Genomic DNA, 21,133 nt, shown 5'->3' on the forward strand with positions numbered 1-21,133 from the left:
TATTGTTATCACATTCGGACAAGATAACAGTCGGTAGCAGTGTAGCCACAGAATAGATGATGTAGCTATTGTCCAATGTTGGATGCACCGTTTTACCGTGGAATTTAGGTTTGAGCGCGATTTGCATCAGTTTTTAAAATATTACTGCTTAGTTAACTGACTGTCCTTACTCCTTACTCCTGTAGTCTCTGCTAGACGCTGAACGCGGTAACCGTGTTAACTCACTGCTCGCGGTACCGGCTATATAAGTTTAGTTATTTTTTTGTAGTAATTACATTCATAAAAAATTCATCCATGTTTAATTTTTAAAAAAAAAACCCAACATTTCTTGCACTCGAAAGCTTTAAGTGCGTAAAACAATATCACATTTCGCGTACACTATGAAAACGTTATGGGCTATCGTTTTAATAATATCATTTCTGGGTAAGTTTTCAAAAATGTATATATTTTTTTTTTATATATAAATATTAAAAATTTGTATTGCTCCTAAGAATTATTTCACATAATAATTACATACCTAATATTTGATTAGGTATAAATATTTTATAACCTATGCTAATACTTTTAGACTCGAAAGGATTTTTCGATTGAGGCGTCAATTCAACGAATCGAAAAATAATTAGATAATAAATATTATAAAAGTTAAAATTTATTAATAAAAAAAAATACTTGTCAAGTTTATTGATAAATGTGACACAGGACGTACGTCATTTATATAGGAGACGCAACCCACCCATTTATTAAGAGGTAGAGTATAAGAAATTTTTCACAAAATTTTAATTTAGAGCTGAAACTATAGTGTATACTGTACACTTATTAATACAATAATGAGAATTTTTAATTGATTGTTATTTTTTCGCCAGAGTTACACAAATTTTAATAGACAAAATTACAATTATTATTATTTTCCCTTAAAATAGATTTGCGCGAATCAAAACCAAAGTGTCTTGGAACAGTTGTAAAACCACCAAATTTTCGCAGTAGCTAGAGAAAAACATTATCTGTGCTTAAACGTTTTTAAATTTTCGATTACTCAGTCCACTAATTTTCAATAATTTTTTAAAACATTTTGTTTGCTTTTTTTTTTTTTAAACATTCACGGAAAAAAAATATTCAAACAGGGAATATTATTTTTTATTTTATTTGAAAATTTGTTTGTTTCTAGAACCATTACAGCCTGTATAGATTGATTGTCGTAAACTTTTTTTAAGACAAAAAGTTACGGGTGGGTAGCGTCCCTTTAAGAAATTCGGTATAGGTAATTTCCGTAAAATCTTAGTTTTAAGCACCGCCCATTTTTAAGGAGCAAAGTATAGGTAATTTTTTACAAAATCATAATTTAAAGGTTAAGCTGTGATGTGTAATTATTAGTTCAATAACTAGGACTATTTGGTAGTTAATTCATTTTTTGGACTATCACAGCATCCTTGAAAGCGATTTAAAAATGTTTTTCATCTCTACATGTTTAAGCAGACTAAAAATAACTCGCTTAATTTTGGGTTTAGAGTAAAAGCACCATTATAAAATTAAAAGAGAACTATATTCTGGAGGGCAAGACATTGCGTTTTTTCATTATTCTAAGTAGAACGCTCAATACATAGTTTAGAAAAAACGACTATTTTAACATTTTTAAATGACTGTAACTTTAAAAAAAACGCACCGTCTTGCCCTCCGGAATATTGTTCTCTTTTATAAAAAAAGGAATTTTTTTTTACATAATGTATTTAACAATAATAACTTTTCTAAGAAATATTTAGAAAACGGACGGGACTCCTACCAAAGCCATTTTATTCCATTTGAAAATAAGCGTTAGGTTGTAAATTGTAACTTATTGTGAATCAAGTAAAACACATTCTGAGTAGTCAAGTTTTTACAAGAGACTAAAAAGAAGAGAAAACGAACAATAGTTTAACCTTTGACAATTAAAGTTTACTCGACCTTCTCAGTTTAATAAACAATATACCATGAAAAGTTTGAAAATATCAGGTTCCAGAACATCTTATTAGTTTTCAAAAATAAGTCTAACTTGATATGTTGAAGGCCAAGACAAAAAAAAAAGGTTATTCCTCTTCCCTAGAGAACCTTGATAAATTAGCATTATTATAACCAAGGTTACTCTTCTATACACTAGCTACATTACCACCCCGTTGGATATTCTTTTACATATATTTGTCTTGCCTATTCCAAAGCCCCTGGCCTATATTTAAAAATTGGAGGCCATAGGCACTTAGACTATCGTGCCTAATGGGAAATTTACCTCTTGTTTATAACAATATTTTAAATTTACAAATATAATCAAGTGTTTAACATATTGTGCCGTGGTTTTATAGAACAACAATTTTCTTCTAAATCGAACTTCATAATTGAATAGTTTTTTTTTGTAACATTTTGATAACTCTACAGCAGAATATGTTGGCGCTAATATTGACACAATATGCTTTGATATAAATATTGCAGGTGCAATCAGATCGAATTTGCAGGACGAATACAGTCAATATTCGTTTTACCAGAAGCGGCCTTTAAGTCCTCGGCCAATGGACTCGATGGCAGATCTAACTAATGACCTTGGAGTTTGTGTCTTGCGGGTAAGTAATAACTAGTATTATATATATATATGTGTGTGTGTATACATAACTGTGACTATTCGATTCCCGTAACTAATTAATCAATAATAAAAAAAACATCATTTAAATTGTAGGTAATATATTGATTTATATTTTAAATCAAATGGCCATTTTGTTTTATGGTGTTAAAACTGGACTTAACTGGTTCTGACCACACACGCACCTATGATAGATTTATTACCATCGAATAATTTATATTTCGTTTAAAAAACAAATTGTACTTAGTTATCATATATTATTTCTGAATGAACGACTGTTCATTATTAAATGTTATTCCTTATTGGTAAGTTTTTAAATATACACTCAAGGCTTAAACGTGTAAGTATACTTTTATTATTTCAGGTTATAGCTGCCGGAGGAGTGGCTGGCAACATTGCATTTTCCCCTTTCGGTTTAATGGCTGTATCGGTGTTGTTATATGAGGGTTCTAGTGGATATTCTGCGCTACAGATAAAGCAATCTTTGAATTTGCCTTGGGAAATTTTAGCAGTTAGGATCGGGATGAGAGACTTAAATCGTTACCTCAAAGTAAACAAACATCGCTGTGCTATAGTTTTGTAAATTAACACATTATCGTTGAATATTATTTTTAGACATACTTCAAAAGCGACGGATTTTTAAACGGTTTAACTATGAGTCGAGAAGAAGTCTGCTTGAGACCTCAATTCAAAAGCGTTCTTCAACTGTACGGTTTTGACGAGCCGAATAGTTTCCTAATTGATTCGTGCCCTGAAGTATCTTCTACTACCCAATCCGTAGCTATTACTACTGAAGGTACCGTTGTCGCGGAAATGACTCCAACCAGCCAAACTATTCAAGTGACGAATGTTACCAAAGGATCAGCCAGTGATGTAGATACGGTAATCACTGAACTTCCAGTTACAGCCAAAGTGACGTATGTGGGTGACGGTAGTTTTACAATGTCGAAAATAGACATGAGCACAAATCCAGCGATGAACTCTCATACTGATAAAATGGTGGTCGAAATCGGGACACAGCCTCAAATAAAACCCTTAGATTCGACCACGACCAGTCAACCGGAAACCACGAAATATCTAGCCGTCGAAGAAGCACTTAGATCTTCGAATGAAATAGACAACAGTGACTATGGACCTTATAATTTCGGGCCAACTGATAACGACGATTTTTTCGGGAGCCTGTCTTCTAACGAACCAATGTTAGCGGAGGCTACGGTCACACAAATGAGTTTGGACATAAGTAGTAACGCGTTGACTTCAGAAACTAAACCTATGCCACTGGCTAATAACACTGAACCAAACGCTAAGCTGGTCGAAACATCAACTGGCCCAAGCGTGACCGACACCGATTTTCCTGCAACATCAAGTATGCCAGCTATTGAAATCGAAACAATTTTAACTAACGCTTCTGAGAAATCGACGAAAGACCCTTCAGTTACTACTCCTACTACTAGTACTATAACTACTACTACCCCTAGTACTATTACTTCTATCCCTACTATTACTACTACTATCCCTATTAGTACTGTTATTACTGAGACTACCTCTATTAATACTGTTACTACTGAGACTACCCCTATTAATACTGTTACTACTGAGACTACCCCTATTAATACTGTTATTACTGAGAGTGTGACTGAAGCAGTAGTTAGTAACAAAATTGTTGAGATCGACAATCGAATTACAAGCTTTGTGGAAGCGACTACGCCAATTATTATAGAGGAAATTAATTTGGTCCAAGTCCAAAACGAGACGTCTAAAAATTTAACCCAGGAGTTCGGAGTTGGCAGTACTGAAGAAATTATCACATCTACGAAGACTACTTTCGATAGCGATGGAACTACTGTGATGGAGTCTTCGGTGTCTCCGTTGCAGAGTCTGTCTGGAAGCAATGGAAGCAACACTACCGAAAACGAAATAATATCGGAAGCTGAATCCAATCAAAATTACCGAATTGCACCATTTGACCGCAATGGCGGTAGATCGATAGAAGGATATGACAACTTGCCATCGTTTGATGTAGAATTTGTCGTCAAAAAAGATGATCTAAGAGCCGACTGTAATAGTACGAGAAAAAGGACCCTAATAAAACCCGACAGAATACTGATGCAACGACCAAAAAATCCGGCTATAACAATTGCACTAAGAGAACCGAAGAAACGCAAAAGAAGATACTTGGGCCAATGTAAATATGGCATAAATTATTATTATAAAATAAAAAATAACCAATTTTTTAAAAATAATTTTTGTTTCTGAAAATAAGCAGTTCAAGGATATAACGGAAGACAAAATCAATGGTATAGTGGATTTAAGTCTTATGTACCATCACCTGGTTGGATTCAACCCAATCCCTTTGAATCATCCAATTTGTACAATGCGGGTTTTCAAAAAATTCCATTCTTCACATTCACAGCTATGCTGCCGTTCGGATTTATCTTCGAACTTAAGTCCCAAGTTATCGAACTTCCCTTAGACGTAAGTATACATTATGGCATCAAACAAAATATGAAATTCGTATGGTATTTTAAGGGGATTATAAGTATAGTACATAGTCACAATAGCGTAGACATGATTTACGAAAGGGAGGATCAATAGTCAGAGACGACGGAGGGGTGGTGTTCCAGAACATAATACCTTTCCTCGCCCACCCTCCAATTACATTTTGACATTACTCATTTTTTTTTACAATAATTATAAGTTTTTACTTTTGTTTAATCAAAACCCAACGCACAATTATACGAGTATATTACAAAAATTATGATAATTATTTATTATTAATAATATTATATAATATTATGAAACCGATAAGGCTGTTATATTTACAACAATTTAGCATTGAATTATATTTTTAATTTTTAAATGCCTTTCTAGCGTGTATAGGGGAAAAAAGTATACATGTAACATGTCGAAAGTTAACCAACCAACAAACCCTTAACTTTTTTATAATAACTTTTGAGCACTGATAAAAGTTCTTCAATAAATGACTTCTTCCGCGTTTATTGGTATGTTTTTTTATGAACTGCCATACTGATTAAATAATATTATAAGTTGGATTAGGTAAGTTATATATTTTCCTAAATGTTTCTAAGGCCAGCTGGCTATTTTTAATAAAAATGTACATCAGGTATTTTGCCGCTCTAATTGCCGACATTAACAAAATTTAACGGTTGGAACCAGTAACCTTTTAATTAAAAAAAATATTATAATTATTTGACGTAACAAAAAAATATATACATACACTATAAAGGCCTTAGGTGTAGAAATAAAGTTGTAATTTACTTTTTTATATTTAATTATTATTTATTAACCCATCGACCAGCTTCATCAGTTAAAAAAAAGCGAATAATATTGCAATGATATTAAGTATTGTGTTTTGTCTGTTTTATAGATATATAACTGTGGGAAAATATAATATTTTTACATAATTTAATAAAAAAAAGTCAATGACGCAACATCTATACAAAACGCGTGCATGTTCTATTTTAAGTATGTTTTGTTTTACTGTTATTCGTAAAACTAAGCTAGTACTACAAAATGTATTGTAAATTTAAAGGTTGTTCTAAAATTCAACGTTCACACTTCACACGTTGGAATTTGGATATACTTCTATGGTTGAGGGGGTGGTTTATTTATTTATAATGTTTTTTTCTGTAATAAAAAATGTGATTTTATCAAATTTATTGGTAAAATAATTATGTAAGCTAACAATAAACCGTTTCATGATAATTCCTGCGAAAACATACAAATGTGGATTTATAAATTGAAAATGAAGAAAAGAGGAGGTGGGTTGAAAAAACTTTGGCATAATATAATATTTTAGATAATACATGTACATTTCTATTGATGATGTAATTGCGAAGATTTGAGTTGAGAAAAGAGTTAATTTGGTCTAAGGATTTTAATGTTTCAAAAATGTTTTATTTTGTATTAAGTATTGTTATTTGTAACAAATAATTTGTTAAGATTTTATTAAACTATTGTCGCGTAAAATTTTTTCCATACAATTTTAGCAAAACATTAGTAAATAAAATGACAACGTGACCATATTTTAACAACTTTTTAACATTTTCAAAAAATTAAATCTCTAGAAAAATAATCAATTTTTTCGCTGTTTATGTTGTTTTACTGCTTGAAAACCATTTTTTTTTCTTGACTTTTATAGGATCCCAGGTACACGCTGATGATACTCATGCCAAATCATCCCGGCGGGCTGTCAGAGTTGCTTTTACTGTTGCCAACGTTGTCCCTGCGCAACATTCACAATTCCTTGAAACCGGCTGCAGTGCACGCGACGGTACCCATGTTTAAGTATACGGCCAAAGTCGACTTGACTGCAGCTTTACAACAGGTGATTGACCGTATAGGCTATAGCCTATAATAGGTGTGTATATTATAAATATACATATATATAATATACAGATAGGTATACACAGCGTTTCTAAGTCGGTAAGCAATGATATACAACAATATTAACAATAATTGCCGGCCATACATTATCCGAACGAGCCGACCGTGCAATTTACCATTAAATGGATACGTGTAAGAAGAAGACGACCGAATAGGTTGGTTCAAGGGCGCACACTTCTATCGAGATCCGAGTCAAAGACCCGCTCACGCAATTATTACTACATTTGTATAAATATTATTGTTGTCGCTTCTACATAGTAGGTACACATTATAATTTTCATAGGCTCTCGCCTGAGTTGTTATATAATATTATAACACACACGTACACTATTAACATTTAGCGTACTCAGGAGTCAGGATACACTTTAGCAAAATTATCTGAAAATTATCTAGCTTGCTCTTAACTTTGCAAAAATGCAGTTTGGCTAATTGACCCTTTTTTTAAACGAGATTGTGTGCAATAGAGTGATGTAAACCAAAACTACTTTACCAATATATTTTATTATGACTTAAAATGTATAAATCATTAATAGGAACTTTTTTTCTGACTTCACAATTTAACTAAATGTTTGAATTTCCATTAAACAATGAATCATCGTACGAATTTGACCTATCCGTAGCCACAGAACATGTTTATTAAAGAAGGTCATTCTCGACAAAATTGTAACTTATCAACTTCTATAAATAAACGATTCAAATAGTGCCGACTGCCGAATATACTTTAAAATATGTGCTCCAAAGCGACTTGGCGAGCAAATGCCAAAAATATAAAACTTATTGTAGCCTGTATGGTTATTTACTTATGGATATCTTATAAATTCAAAAGATCAGGTAAAACCTGACTAAATGCAAAACGGATAAAAAAAAAATTGGGAAATGTTGATTTGAGTTATCGCAATTTAAAATAAGTAGTCATTAAAGTATAATAAAAAATATTCAAGAGACTTTTTCAGCACCGAATAGACTTGATACAATATGTTATACCTGTAACATGTTATGGACTAATTTTGTTTTTACTGTATCGTTCTTTTAAAAGTTTTTTCTTTCTAGTAATACATAACTTATGTAAAACAATTATTGTCACTGTAATCTTTATGGTCACCCGTCACTATAATCATCTGTATGGTCTCTTTTATTGTTTTTTTTTTGGCCACTAACTCAAATTTTGACAAACGTGGATTCAATACTTTTACAACCTGTAATCTAATTGTTTTATTTAATTAAAAAAAAAAAGCCAACATTTTCCGCCCTGAAATGTTGTCGTTTAGAGCGTTTTCCCTCTTGTGCTCACACCCTCCCTCCACTAGCTGCGCTCTGTCACACGATATTGTCTTAAAAATAATATTATCTTAGTAATTTGTTTTTCCCATTATTGCAGATTGGCATCCAGGACGTCTTTTACAGATACAGAGCCGATATGTCGTTCATGTCGCCGGACGCTCGGTTGTTCGTCAGCTCAGTACAACAGGTGGTGTCGGTCACGGCAAAAAAGTACAGCACTCAGTCGGGTGAGCAAGCAAACAATAGGATTTTCCATGCACATTTTTTTTTTTTGGTTTTATTAATGGTTTTCGACATCGATTGCGGCCCCGCTATATTATACCTAGTATATAATATTATCACATTATATGGGCGCGATGGCGACCATGAAAAATTTTACATTATCCTACGCTGTATAAGACCGTCGTCCGCGCTCCTAAGTCCACGGGTATGTCCGCGTATAATCGCCGGAAAAACTCTTCACGGCTATTTGACCTGTCCTTCGAGTGCATAAGACATAGGTACACACAGGTATACACGCGTATATATGTCTATGTATACGAATTTGGTGATAACCTCATTATTGGGTTTTTCTCGACACAATTTCATTTAGTGGCATTAGTATTGTTTTTCTGCGCAAAACGACTAAGGTATAAAAAAATAAGAAATATTTTTCACGGGGAGGGGGAGAGGAATGTCACGTTATTAATATTATAATATTATATTCATATAAATAATAGTTTTTTTTTTATATTTATTATAAATATGAATATTATAAAAACCGCCTCGAGAATATTGTGCGTTTCGCGGTTGACCGGCAAACCGAAACGTAGTATACACTGTCCTCATACTCTTAAGATATATTCTATACCTACATAAATGTACATACATATAATTCAATAATAACATATACCTAATGTCATACGTGTGTGTATTGCAATTATACATACTTGGCGACACGCAACGGCCCGGTGGAGATTTGGGCAATATATTGGCGTTTTTTCTTACTTGGAGAAATCCAATATTTAAAAATGATTACATCAATATTATTATTTAGCGTTACGCAAATAGTGGCATACGAACGGCGCAATTTGTCATTTGATAGCCACCTCAAATGTCTATTATTTTAGTGCAGGTACGGTTTTATTAATAATTCATAGTTACTATTTAAACTGACTTTTCAAACGGAACATATAGGTTAATAAGTAGTTATACCTAGGTACTTAATAGTATTGTTACCTTTACTCACATAATATTATTACAGGTATAGCCAAACCGGGTTTATTGAGATAATAATATACAATATACATAGATATTCCAGTTGGGTACCGAGTCAGCTGTTGGTTAGTTATTATTATTAATTAACTCTTATAAGCAATGATATTACAGCTATATACAAAAATTGTATGTTAAGTAATCATAGTAAAACACGAACCATCATTTTGGAACCAAAATAGAAAATACATCAATAATTGAAAAAAAAAAATGTTTTGCTGAATCCAAATCTGATTTTCTTTGACACGCTATTCTATTCGCTATTTTCTTTAATAGCTAGGTCTTTTTTTTAAACCACCTCCAATGTTGTAAAAAAAATACCGTTTTGAATTTTGTATTTAAGTATTGTTTTATATTTACTATTGTCAGTATTTTCTGTACGTTAAAATAATTTTCTAAAATTTACTTCATATAGTTTTTTATTTGATTTGATTTGAAAAACTGGTCTCAGAATTAATAAAAAAAAATTATATTTTTTCATACATATAATTAGAAAATTTTGATATGTATACAACTTTGGAGGAGAATCGAAAAAAAATATTTTCTAAAATATATATTTTGCTTCTTTTACAAAAAAAGTCATGTTTAGTTGTACAGTATAATAATTACATAATAATCAGAAATTATTTTGATTCGACTTTTGAAACATTTTTGTTATGACACCGTCATCCATGAACTTCAAAACTAAGTTAGATTGCATGATGTTTAATTTTCCGCCAACTCTAAAATATTGCATAATTTTGAGACCCATAAACGTCTCAATTAGGCTCATAACATTCTGATCTATTAATAAAAAGAATTATCGAGTAGATAGGTACACCAAACAAGAGGTTAGATGATAATATGTTATAAACGCAGAACACGCCATACTTATTATAATATGTAACAACTATAATAGGATTTTTTTACCATCTGACGAAACAGCTTTGATGAAGGAAACATTAGGAAAAAACATTTTGCTTCTCCGAGTACCTAATGTACTTTTACTACCTAATAAACTAAACAATACAATATTAGTTTTGACCCATTACATAATAATTATGTAGATTTAATAGTTAGCGTCGTACAACAGCAGAAAATTGCCATTTTTATAATAATATGTGTGTTATGCATTATTATTATGTAATGTTTTAAGAGACGAAATATAATAATTTTTTTCGTTTTTGAGGCTGTATATTTTTAAAATTATTATCAGACGAGTTATTATATCATATCTAATAAGGTAATCGATTGTCTAAGGCCGATTTACTTCCGTTTAAAAATCTTATTATGTGTTTTTTCTTCATTCGGCACAAAAATAATATGTATACTCGATTTGCTTAGTGTTTCAACAAAGTGTAGGGATATTATAGGAAGCGTTTAATACCGAGACTAATTTTTAAAACGTTAATCGATTAGTTAAATAAAAAAACCACCCAACCTTATAAACTGCATTTTAGGCAGAATTAAATACATATTATCGTGTTCGTTAAGTATTTAGCAATAATTTAGGAAACGCATTCAATTAGTAATTAGTATTCAAATTAGATTCGAACGGACAACGGTGTTTTAATAATGCGAAATGTATAAATATTCTAAACGCAATATAAGTCTTTTTCGTCCGGTTTTGAAATTTTAAAAAAACCTAGACGTGTATTGGCCTTGGAAATAAAATAATATATTAAATTAATTGACTGTGGACGAGTTAAGAACTTTTAAACACCTATATTTTTGAAATTGTACAAGGGTTGAGGGAGGTATGGTCAAGAAAAATTATTTTTGGCAAGTATTAATTATTCGTTTTCAAGTTGTCTTTTATAAAACTATAGTTTTTTTTGCGCAATTCAATACGTTTCTAGAGAACTGAGGTCTTAACGTATTAAAAAAAATTAAAAATTTACATAAGCAATACTCAGAACTGTTAAATCTAAGGACAGAAGCACCTCAAATGTTTCCGTTCAGGGGACTTAAGGAAACATAATAATTCAGCCATTAGTTTATACTATTTGTGGTTTTATTCGCCTGTAAGGTTAGGTTCAGAGTAAACTTAAATTTGCTTGGACAAAATGAGGTTTTTTCTAATACATTTTATTTAGAATATAAATTTATCATTTTGGAATAATGAAAAATAAATCACAATAAATTGCAAAGGTTATTATTCAAATGGTTATTGATGTTAAAATAAAGTTGTACTTAAGAAAGATTTTATATCTTTACTATATATTTAACCATAAGTTTGCTTAACAGTTTTTTTCTCAAGTTGTACTTATTAATTTCAAATTTATAGTCTATAAATTAATGTATTATTTCAAAACAACGGATTTCAAAACTTTTTAAGTTTAAGAGATATTGCAATGGGCGTATCTTGGGAAGATACAATTTGTTTAAAACTAACCAATATAAAATATATTTTTGTTATTATATTCATTACTAACACACAGCAATGTTTATTTTATGTTTTAGTTTATGAAATTCAACGCAAGTATGTGCAACATAATTTTGTGGTGTCCAGGCCTTTCGTGTACTTTGTGCTGGATTTACACACCAAAGTCAGTCTTATCGCTGGAGTAATAACTGATCCATTAGCATCGCCTATCTGGACACCATAATTTTGGCAACACGTGCCACCACTTCTTAATTAAGGTCAACTACAGTATAATTTGTATAAGAACACTAGTTATCTCAAAAAAACATTTGTTATTTAATAATGTCAAAAGAACAATGTTAACATGACATTGATTAAAATAACATGGATTTATTTGCCTTTCTTGGCCTTTATTTTCCTATGGTAGAATTCCAGCTCTTTTCCTTCCAAGATGTAACCGTCTGCTCGTCCACATTGACCAGGTCTGCTAGCTAAGCAAGCTAAAAAAAAAGAAAAAAAGACATCAGCAAATATTTAAAATAAAATAACATAAAATAAATGGCATTATTAAAATAAAACTGAGCAATATTCAGATTTTATATATTGTTTTATTTCACAAAATTATCATCTTAACGAGATTACTTAAACATCATAATATTGCTCAATATAAAATGTTAGTTAAACTCAAAATAATGCAATATATTAACATCGGTTGTGTTCAGGGTAACTATGAAAAAAAATCATAAGACTGATGTTATTATTCAGCCTTTTAACTTAATGAATTGTCATCACTACTTTACTATATTTACATATGGTAAAAGTTATCTATACAAAAAAAAAGAACGCTCAGTGTAACTATGACAAAAATGCTCATTCAATTGAAAGGCATTAATAAAAACAATTAATGCCAACAAGTCAACATCACAAAAACTATGTAAAATCATCATAGCGCTTAAAAAAAATTGTGTATACATTTTGTATTTTAAAGGAAAAATGCATTGCTACTTTGAGAACATCTTCTTAAAGACTTACCAAGCAAACGAGACGTCTGGAACTGTTCTTCAATTGGTTGGTCAACTTTAGCAAAACGTTGCCTCTTCTTGTACTTGAGTTCAGCTTTCCTTGACCGTTTCTTGTTTAAAACTTTGTCTTCAGCTTCGGTCTATGAATTTAAAAACAATTTTGTTGTTGTTTAATAATAATAACAATAATACTTTAGTATACAAGAAGTAACACTCGAATAGTTCTCAGTAATTGAACGGCGCTTTGTCAATATCGATGAAAAATAATATTAATATTATCAAACAATTACTGAAGCTTGGGGGGGGGGGTATCGTTTTTACACTATTTACACATCTTATGGTTGCTCCCACTTACTAAGGAATGAGAAGTATCGAACCACAGCCCTGTAGATGGAATGTACAAGTATTAAAAAACGTTAGCTTGGTCTATCTATTCAAGTGGGAGAAACTGCAAGACATGTAAATATATTAGTATTATTTTTAATTAGAACATCAGAGAGCAGGTGATATACATTTAAACTAAAATATCACTCAGCACTTGTAATTAAATTTGGGTACCAATTTTTTTTTTTTTTATAAAATAATAAGTACCTACACATGTTTAACATTATTACAATAAATAGGACGTTAGTACTCAGACGGTTTCATAATCGTCAGAAATATCAGACGGCAATTCCTATCAAGACAAGAAAGGTTCATCACAGCACAACTAATCGATGATAACTGAAGATTAAATTATAAATATATTCTAAATAAATACAGCATAATGACCAACTTCAGAGCGCTGCGGAATAGATTAATCCTCATAAAAACTATCAGGAACCGAAATTTCACTCATCATAATATTAGGTTCTTCAATTATATTAGTATTCAAACAGAATAATGCTTTATTTAAAAATATTGCTGAAGTGAAATTATTGTGTAGATATATAAATATTTTATTTATTAGTAAAAAAGAAGCTATTAGATTTTACTTTTATTTCAGAGCTCCAACAACATAGGCCATTAGCGTTTTGGTTGGTTGAGTTGTGTTGGTGTTAACATATACGATAGGGACATGAAATGAGCATTGAGCAGTCACTAAAGATGGTCATGTCATGTCAGATGGACACAGCTTAAGCTCGGGTGCCAAGTGACAACCGATTCCACTTTGCTACACCATGTCCCTATTTTATTTATTATCATTTACTACTTAATAGGCAAACTTGGTCTTTGTTTATTTAAATAACAAACATTTAGCTTATTATAAATAATACATTTGTATTTGATTGTTTCAAATAACAGGTTAATATAAACTGTTAAACCAAATAAAAAGTTATTTGGTTTTATTTTTTTAACTAATTTTAATGTTGCCCAGGTTTGTTAAAAGTTACAATTTTATTTTAATATAAAAAAAAACATAATTTATAACTTCAGAGCGCTGCGGAATAAATTAATCCTCATAGAAACTATCAGGAACCGAAATTTCACTCATCATTATGTTATTAAATAATTCACTTTTTAAATTCATATTTTTTTTAGATTAAAAAAGTAATAGCTTCACTGAAAATGTTCATAATATAGATCATTAAGATACAAATTGTTTTTAACTTAGAAGTATAAGCCAATTTTTTTTTTTAACATTTATGACTTCAGAGCGCTGCGGAATATATTGATCCTCATAAAATAATATCAGGAACCGAAATTTCACTCATCATTAAATCAATGATACTTGTTTAAATTAAGCAGTTATCAATATCAGTTTTTTTGCTCTCAGATCAGTACATAGTCATCAAGTTATCAGACGGCAATTCCTATCAAGAATGGAGGTTCATCATAGAGCAAAAGATTTTCCTTATTATATAAAATATTTTTTTAGAGGGCTAATAACGTAGTTCTCTAACGATTGACATATAACATATTATATATAAATATCAAAATACCACAATTTTGTGACGTGGTTTCAATTATAAAGTAGTATACATACCAATTTTGTTGTCTTCCTACGTCCAATTGGCAAAGCATAGTGACCTTCATACCATTGACGGAATGGGGTTGCATCAATCACTACAATTGCATTTTTGACCAATGTTTTCGTCCTGACCAATTCATTGTTGGAGGCGTTGTAAATAACATCGATGATACGAGATTTAGCTGAAATACCTGGTATAGAAAAAAAAAATGGTCAAATTATCCAGAAAAAACATTAGTAATGTAAAATAAATTTGCATTACAATACCTTCAGAACCCCATGAAAAGTTTCCTTGATCTAATCTTAAAGCTCTGTACTTCTTGTTTCCACCTCGCGTACGAACAATGTGCACACGTCGAGCGCCAAGCTAAATTTGTTTTTTATTAATAAAAAGAAGGTATATAAGTATGATAATAATAATAATTAAATTGTCTGTTTCTTTTATTATTAAAAGTATGAATTCAGCATATTAATAAGCGGATAAATGATTAAATCATCTACTTCATAACAAAAATGGTTGATCATCATTATTCTAAATATATATATAATTCTTTTTTTTTAACTGAATATAGTGCAATGTTCTAGTTATCCAAAAATGTAATTTAAAGAAGGGCAGTGAACCGAAATGTTTTTTTTGTCAGGTCTAGGGTGTTATTGCTCAATATTGGTGTTATTTGAGGCCATAAATATGACCAATTAACCATCATTCATTTAATTATTATATAAATTAAGAAAAAAATACTCTATTTATTAAACTAATAGAAATAAAAAATTATGAAATTTTGTTTATCTATTTATTAAAACTAATATGATTTCCTACAAATTATATACTATAAAAAGTATAATGCCTAATTTATAAATATTGTATACATTATATCTATCCTTAAGTCTATTTCAGGATATTAATAAGCGGATAGATTGTAATAATCATTATTTTAGGTCAGACTAACAATATTCATCATTAATAGACAAGTTTTAAATTATTAAATAGAGTTGAAAATATAAATATCCATACAATATATTCAGGCTGATACAATTGATTATCGTATACTTTATAGGTTAATGCACATCAGGACGTTAGAGGTGAAAAAAAATAAATATCGTCATATAATATTCAGACTTTGGTCTCATCATAAGTGCAATACTAAGTACTCAAGTCACTCATAATGGTGGATAACCTGATATTTTTTAATCTTCAGCAACAATAGACTATTGAACAAGTTTTTCAACTAGGTAGAGCTTACTAACAAACCATGGTCTATACAGACTTGTACCAGAACATGCCACAAATTTGAATTTCTGGCACACAGCAACTTGGAGATTTAAATTAAGAAATTGAATAAATTTTACAACAAAATGTGAAATACCAAACATATCAGGACGTTAGAGGTGAAAAATAAGAATATCGTCACATGAACTCGGATATTTGTCTCATCATATTATCGTTGATCTCAAGAATTTAAAGTGATAAAAGCACACGCTCATATATAAATAATACCTATATTTCTTTTCGAAAGTAAGACTCGAAGTAAAATAATTTGAACTTCAAAGATTTTTACTGTATGCATCATTAAAGATATTCAAAATATTTGAAGTATATGAATATTATTAATTTAATAAACATTCAGGACGTTAGAGGTGAAAAAAAATGAATGTCGTCATGTAATATTCAGACATACGTCTCATCATAATGTTTTTGATAAAGGTATTATAATTTAAAATAATGCATTTAAAGAGTAGGTATTAACCAATATTATGTTTTTATTAATTAACATAATAGTTTATTGTGGAAACAAACTACCAAGATGATCTTTCATAATTTATAAATCAAGAACCAGATTGGTATATTATATAATAATATACAAAAATACTTATATTCAACACGAATAATACAAGTTTTGTTTCCCAGCTCTCAAATTTTGTTACCATTCTATTATTTAGACAAATTTAAAAGATAATTGCTAATAAAACGATACCTACAAAATCCTATTATATAAAAATATTAAGAACGAAAAGAAAATACAAAAATAGTTTTTTAGCAAATATGTTTTATAAAGTTAAGTTCTTACATAGTCGCCCTCCAAGCATTTTTTGTGGCTATATTAACTCTTAAACACGCACACCTAGCTACAAAATTGTTAGGGGAAGACTAGGATCGCTATAAAATTGGTTATTATCATTGAAGTCATACCTTTGTGTTTGCAGCAGGACGACCTAATTCATACTTCCTCTTCTTATGGAGAGGTTTACGTTTTCCTCCAGTCTTCCTACGCTTATGCCACGAATCGCGGGATATACCTAAAATGCATTAAAATTGTGACTTGAGAACACGATACACCCGACACTCATAATTGAAAGATTTTTAGTCGACTTGTGCCTTTTATAGGAAAATCATGATTTGTCAACTTAATAAATGTTAGAAACATTAAACAATTTGACAATCGAAACGTTAGTTCTTTAGATGTAAACGGATGAAAATTGACTTACCCATCTTGAATCCTAAACGTCACTCTACGCAGGAATAAAAAGGAAAGAATGGGACTGTTCTGGGGAAATATGTAAACAAACTATGTATGTCGTTCAAACTATGTGAGGTTAAGTTTAAAGCGGCAAGAGTGGGGAGCAGCGCAAGGTGGCCATCCGTCAAACGCAAAAACTCTCTCTTAACTCTCACATCTCATATTGATATTTCTGTTGTTTTTAAATCTTTTTGTCGTAAATTAAAATAAAAAAATTTAATTACAAAACGTCGTTTTTAAGGAAGTTAATTAATTTCTATTGAACAGTTTTATTATAAACACATAAAATGTTCTTTTAAAATTAAATTTTTAGAAGTAGTGGGTGGTAACAGGTATGTACTGATAGCATACCATACCGTACCATTATGATAGCGAGTTATCAAAATTCCAAAACGTGGGTAGTGGATGATGCCAGTGCTAAACTATACTGTAAAATAATTGTCGTTGGCTGAAATCAGTAACCACCGACCTCGGATATAAACAAATTTTGTTTCTTATTAAGCAACTAATATAAACTATTACATATTTGTTTTATTTTAATACATAATTTACAAGAATTAATAAAATAAAAATATTATTTAGTTAGTTATCATTATGCCTGTAAGTATTCTACTGAATAATTTTCTATACATTTATTTGTTTGTAAAAAGAATAAACATACATAAATTGATAAATAGTATAAACAATAGTTTATTCGAGTATGTTAGAATATGTATATCTTGAGGGTAAAAAAGTAAAAATAACTGGATCTTTAAGCTTTCTATAATATGCTTAATTTAGTTAAATATTGAATTACCATATATTTGAGTATTAATACAATATTTATTGTAACACCTAATACAATACTAATTTATGTATGTTGTTTGTTTTAAGTAGGTATGCTACATTTATAATTACTCTATTTGATTTATTTTTTCTATTAACAAACAATATGTGTTAAACTAGTTGGCTAAAAGTTTGCTTCACCCGACTGCAAAGGATGATTTACGCAGTCATAAATTAAAGAGATTGGTACCTCGTCCCAACTCATACTTTATGGATATCAAATGCCCAGGTTTAATATCCACTTATAATTAAAACATGTTGTATATATTTATGTTTATTTTATTATTTTAGGATGTTATAAAATTAAAACTGTATTTAGTCATGTCCAAGATAAAGTGAGATGTGATGGCTGCTTGATTGTATTGTGTAGGCCAACTGGAGGGAAAGGAAAACTATCAGATGGTAAGTTGCTATATGTTCTATGTATTATGTAATTTAATTTATTAGTATTACACATTTTATTCTTACGGTATTTTCAGCAAAATCGGTATCCCATATTTGTTGATTATTAAAACAAATTTTTTGAATTCCCTGTTCCTTGTAATCCTATTTTGTCCATCCTAACCTAAAATATTTTACTTGGTCAGTGATGAACCACATTATAAAGCGAATGAAGTAGACTTTTAGTAAATTATGTTAATTATTAATTATTGAACACATTTATGAACTTATCAGGACAATCATTTTTTTTTTTTAGTAGAAAATATATTAATACAATTTTTTTATACCACACCATTGAAAACAATTATGTAATTTAATTGGTAATTAAAGTTGAGAAAACTTAATTATAGATTTTAATATATTGATTGTTGCAAAACGTGGCACAACAATTATTTAGTATTATTAAACATTTTTTGGCTCGTATAATTTTATTAATGTGAGTTATAATATTTGCATCTACAATGTCAATATTATTGATAACATTTTTTTAAAATTTAATGTATGAAATTCAGTTAAAACTAAAATTGCTTGTATTTTGTTAACTATATAAATTTTGGTTTATTTTGTTTGTCAAGCACATATATATTTAAGCATTTTTATGTAAATGTGTATATTAATTAACATATATAATACATTTTTTTGTTTTTTACAGGCTGTTCATATCGAAGGAAACATTAAAGTTAAAAATTATAACAGTAAACTTAATGATTATTTTTTTAAAATAAATAAATAAATATATATATATATTTTAAGCTTTAATAAACACTCATAAGTATCCTGTTATTAATTAGTTGTATTTTTTTACATTTATTTTATAGATTTTTTTTATTAGTCGCTAATTTATTTTACATCTGCATTGACCTACATATTATAATAGAAATCTAGAAGAATGTCCCTTATAAAAAAAATCACAGTTATGACTTGAGAAGTATTTATTAATTTATATATATTAAATGAAAATAGCAACAAGCAAAACTGTTAATTAAATTCGAAAGAGGATTAAAGTCTTCTTGCCATTTGCTTTATTTGCCGCTCCAGTATAAATAACAACTATTGAATTATATGAATTATTGTTAAAAAAAAAACTGTTATCATACAAACTTGCCACTTACTTATTTCCACTCTTGACAACTAGCTGGCTACTGTACATAAATCTACTGGTGGCTGAACAAAATATTATCAAAATAATAAAAGAAGAAAATCACCAAACCATTTTATTTGTAATCATGCTTAGGAGATAATTACATTACATAACAATAATAATCAATCAAAAATACATTGTGTATTACTTAGTCACAATTAAGTTATACTGGATGCCCAACGAAACATTTTAAGAATGAAGAACTACAACGAAAGGTGTATTTTGTTTCTTTAATTTAGAAGAAATCTATTTTCTTATAAATTATAATTTAGGCTCGAGGAAATAATATTCTAAGCCTAGAAGTTTTATCTTTACAAACATTAGCTTAGAAGCTTTTCAGTAGTTGGCCTAAGTGTTTAATTTTTTCTTTTTCAGTTATTCGACAGTATTACAGAAGCCGTTATTGTCCTACAGAATTAAAACATGAAACATTTCTCATTGAACTTCGAAGTTCGAATGCATACAAATAATTTGGTTCATAACTTTATCGATCTCCGTTTTTGTATTTGGGCGATAAATTTTATTTTGTTAGCTGTTAGTTTTACACATAATATTGTGTGAATCCACAACAGTAGTACATCGAATGCTCTACTACTCTATAGGTATCAGATTTCGTTTTAAAACGATTGCTTTTTATAATTTTCGCCGATTTTAAATGACAAAAAAAAAACCATTCATCAATATATTTCTATAAGACTTATAACGTACAAGCGATCGCCCCTCTTCGGTCTCAAACACACATGGTGTTTAAAATGAATATTGTCAATGTTCTTTTGGGCCAAGTCCGACAAACATGGCCAATTTAAAAGTATTATATCACTGCCGATACTAGAATAGGGCGCTCTCTTTAAATTGACTGCCAACTCGACGGGAGGGACGTTATCCCGGTTAAGATTAATGAATTGTTTTGAGACCAATTTCTCGGGGATCGTTATTTTTTTGTACATTTTTTTTATACGACGCTTGCCGCCTTATTACTCCCAGTCGCCATTTTAAAGGATACCGCACATAATTGGGTGCCATGAAGATTATATTATTATTTTATCTCGTCGTTGTATTTAGATTTGTTTGGGTTCGGTAATGTTTTTTAATACACAAGTACAACAATATATATTTTTTTATATTATATATATATATATATATTTATAAAAACAAAACATTTGCAATAATTTACCTACTGATGAGTCATAAGTCATAACAGCAAAAGCAAGCCCGCCGTATTTTTTTAAAAACATTTTTAATATAAATATTTACAATATAAAATAACTGTTAATCTCGTTGTATAAAACTTAAGAGTATAAATAATAACACTTGAGCATGACTACGAATAGTTTTATTGGGACTAC

General features: G+C 29.8%; 3 protein-coding genes across 5 annotated transcripts; 2 read left to right on the forward strand and 1 right to left on the reverse strand.

Annotated features, from left to right (window-relative positions):
• Nucleotides 1–171: 171 nt before the first annotated feature.
• On the forward strand, nt 172–12,402 carry LOC126840205 (uncharacterized). Of its 3 annotated transcripts, none has more exons than XM_050575799.1 (8): nt 172–423; nt 2,458–2,585; nt 2,967–3,152; nt 3,218–4,787; nt 4,866–5,077; nt 6,765–6,950; nt 8,388–8,517; nt 11,987–12,402. In XM_050575799.1, exons 1-8 carry the CDS (start codon nt 381–383, stop codon nt 12,130–12,132), a joined length of 2,601 nt encoding a protein of 866 aa, XP_050431756.1. In that variant the 5' UTR covers nt 172–380; the 3' UTR covers nt 12,133–12,402. The 3 variants fall into 3 exon arrangements, with proteins under 3 accessions (XP_050431756.1, XP_050431757.1, XP_050431758.1); XM_050575800.1 differs by having other exon boundaries at nt 4,869–5,077; XM_050575801.1 differs by lacking the exons at nt 172–423; nt 2,458–2,585 and adding an exon at nt 2,822–2,907.
• Nucleotides 12,201–17,480, reverse strand: LOC126840206 (40S ribosomal protein S8). The gene is made up of 6 exons (XM_050575802.1): nt 17,349–17,480; nt 17,053–17,159; nt 15,129–15,228; nt 14,877–15,052; nt 12,921–13,050; nt 12,201–12,388 (listed from the first exon to the last, which is right to left on the reverse strand). Exons 1-6 carry the CDS (start codon nt 17,350–17,352, stop codon nt 12,279–12,281), a joined length of 627 nt encoding a protein of 208 aa, XP_050431759.1. The 5' UTR covers nt 17,353–17,480; the 3' UTR covers nt 12,201–12,278.
• Nucleotides 17,481–17,785: 305 nt separating this feature from the next.
• Nucleotides 17,786–19,433, forward strand: LOC126840207 (40S ribosomal protein S27-like). The gene is made up of 4 exons (XM_050575803.1): nt 17,786–17,980; nt 18,326–18,434; nt 18,497–18,607; nt 19,299–19,433. The coding sequence occupies exons 1-4, from the start codon at nt 17,975–17,977 to the stop codon at nt 19,322–19,324; spliced, it is 252 nt and encodes an 83-aa protein (XP_050431760.1). The 5' UTR covers nt 17,786–17,974; the 3' UTR covers nt 19,325–19,433.
• The last annotated feature ends 1,700 nt before the right edge of the window (nt 19,434–21,133 follow it).

Source organism: Adelges cooleyi, unplaced genomic scaffold, assembly GCF_023614345.1.
Source record: "Adelges cooleyi isolate 19-005CV unplaced genomic scaffold, UGA_ACOO_1.1 ACOO_flye_CR_arks_rails_tigmint_CR_PRNA_376, whole genome shotgun sequence".
Classification (NCBI taxonomy): Eukaryota; Metazoa; Arthropoda; class Insecta; order Hemiptera; family Adelgidae; genus Adelges; species Adelges cooleyi.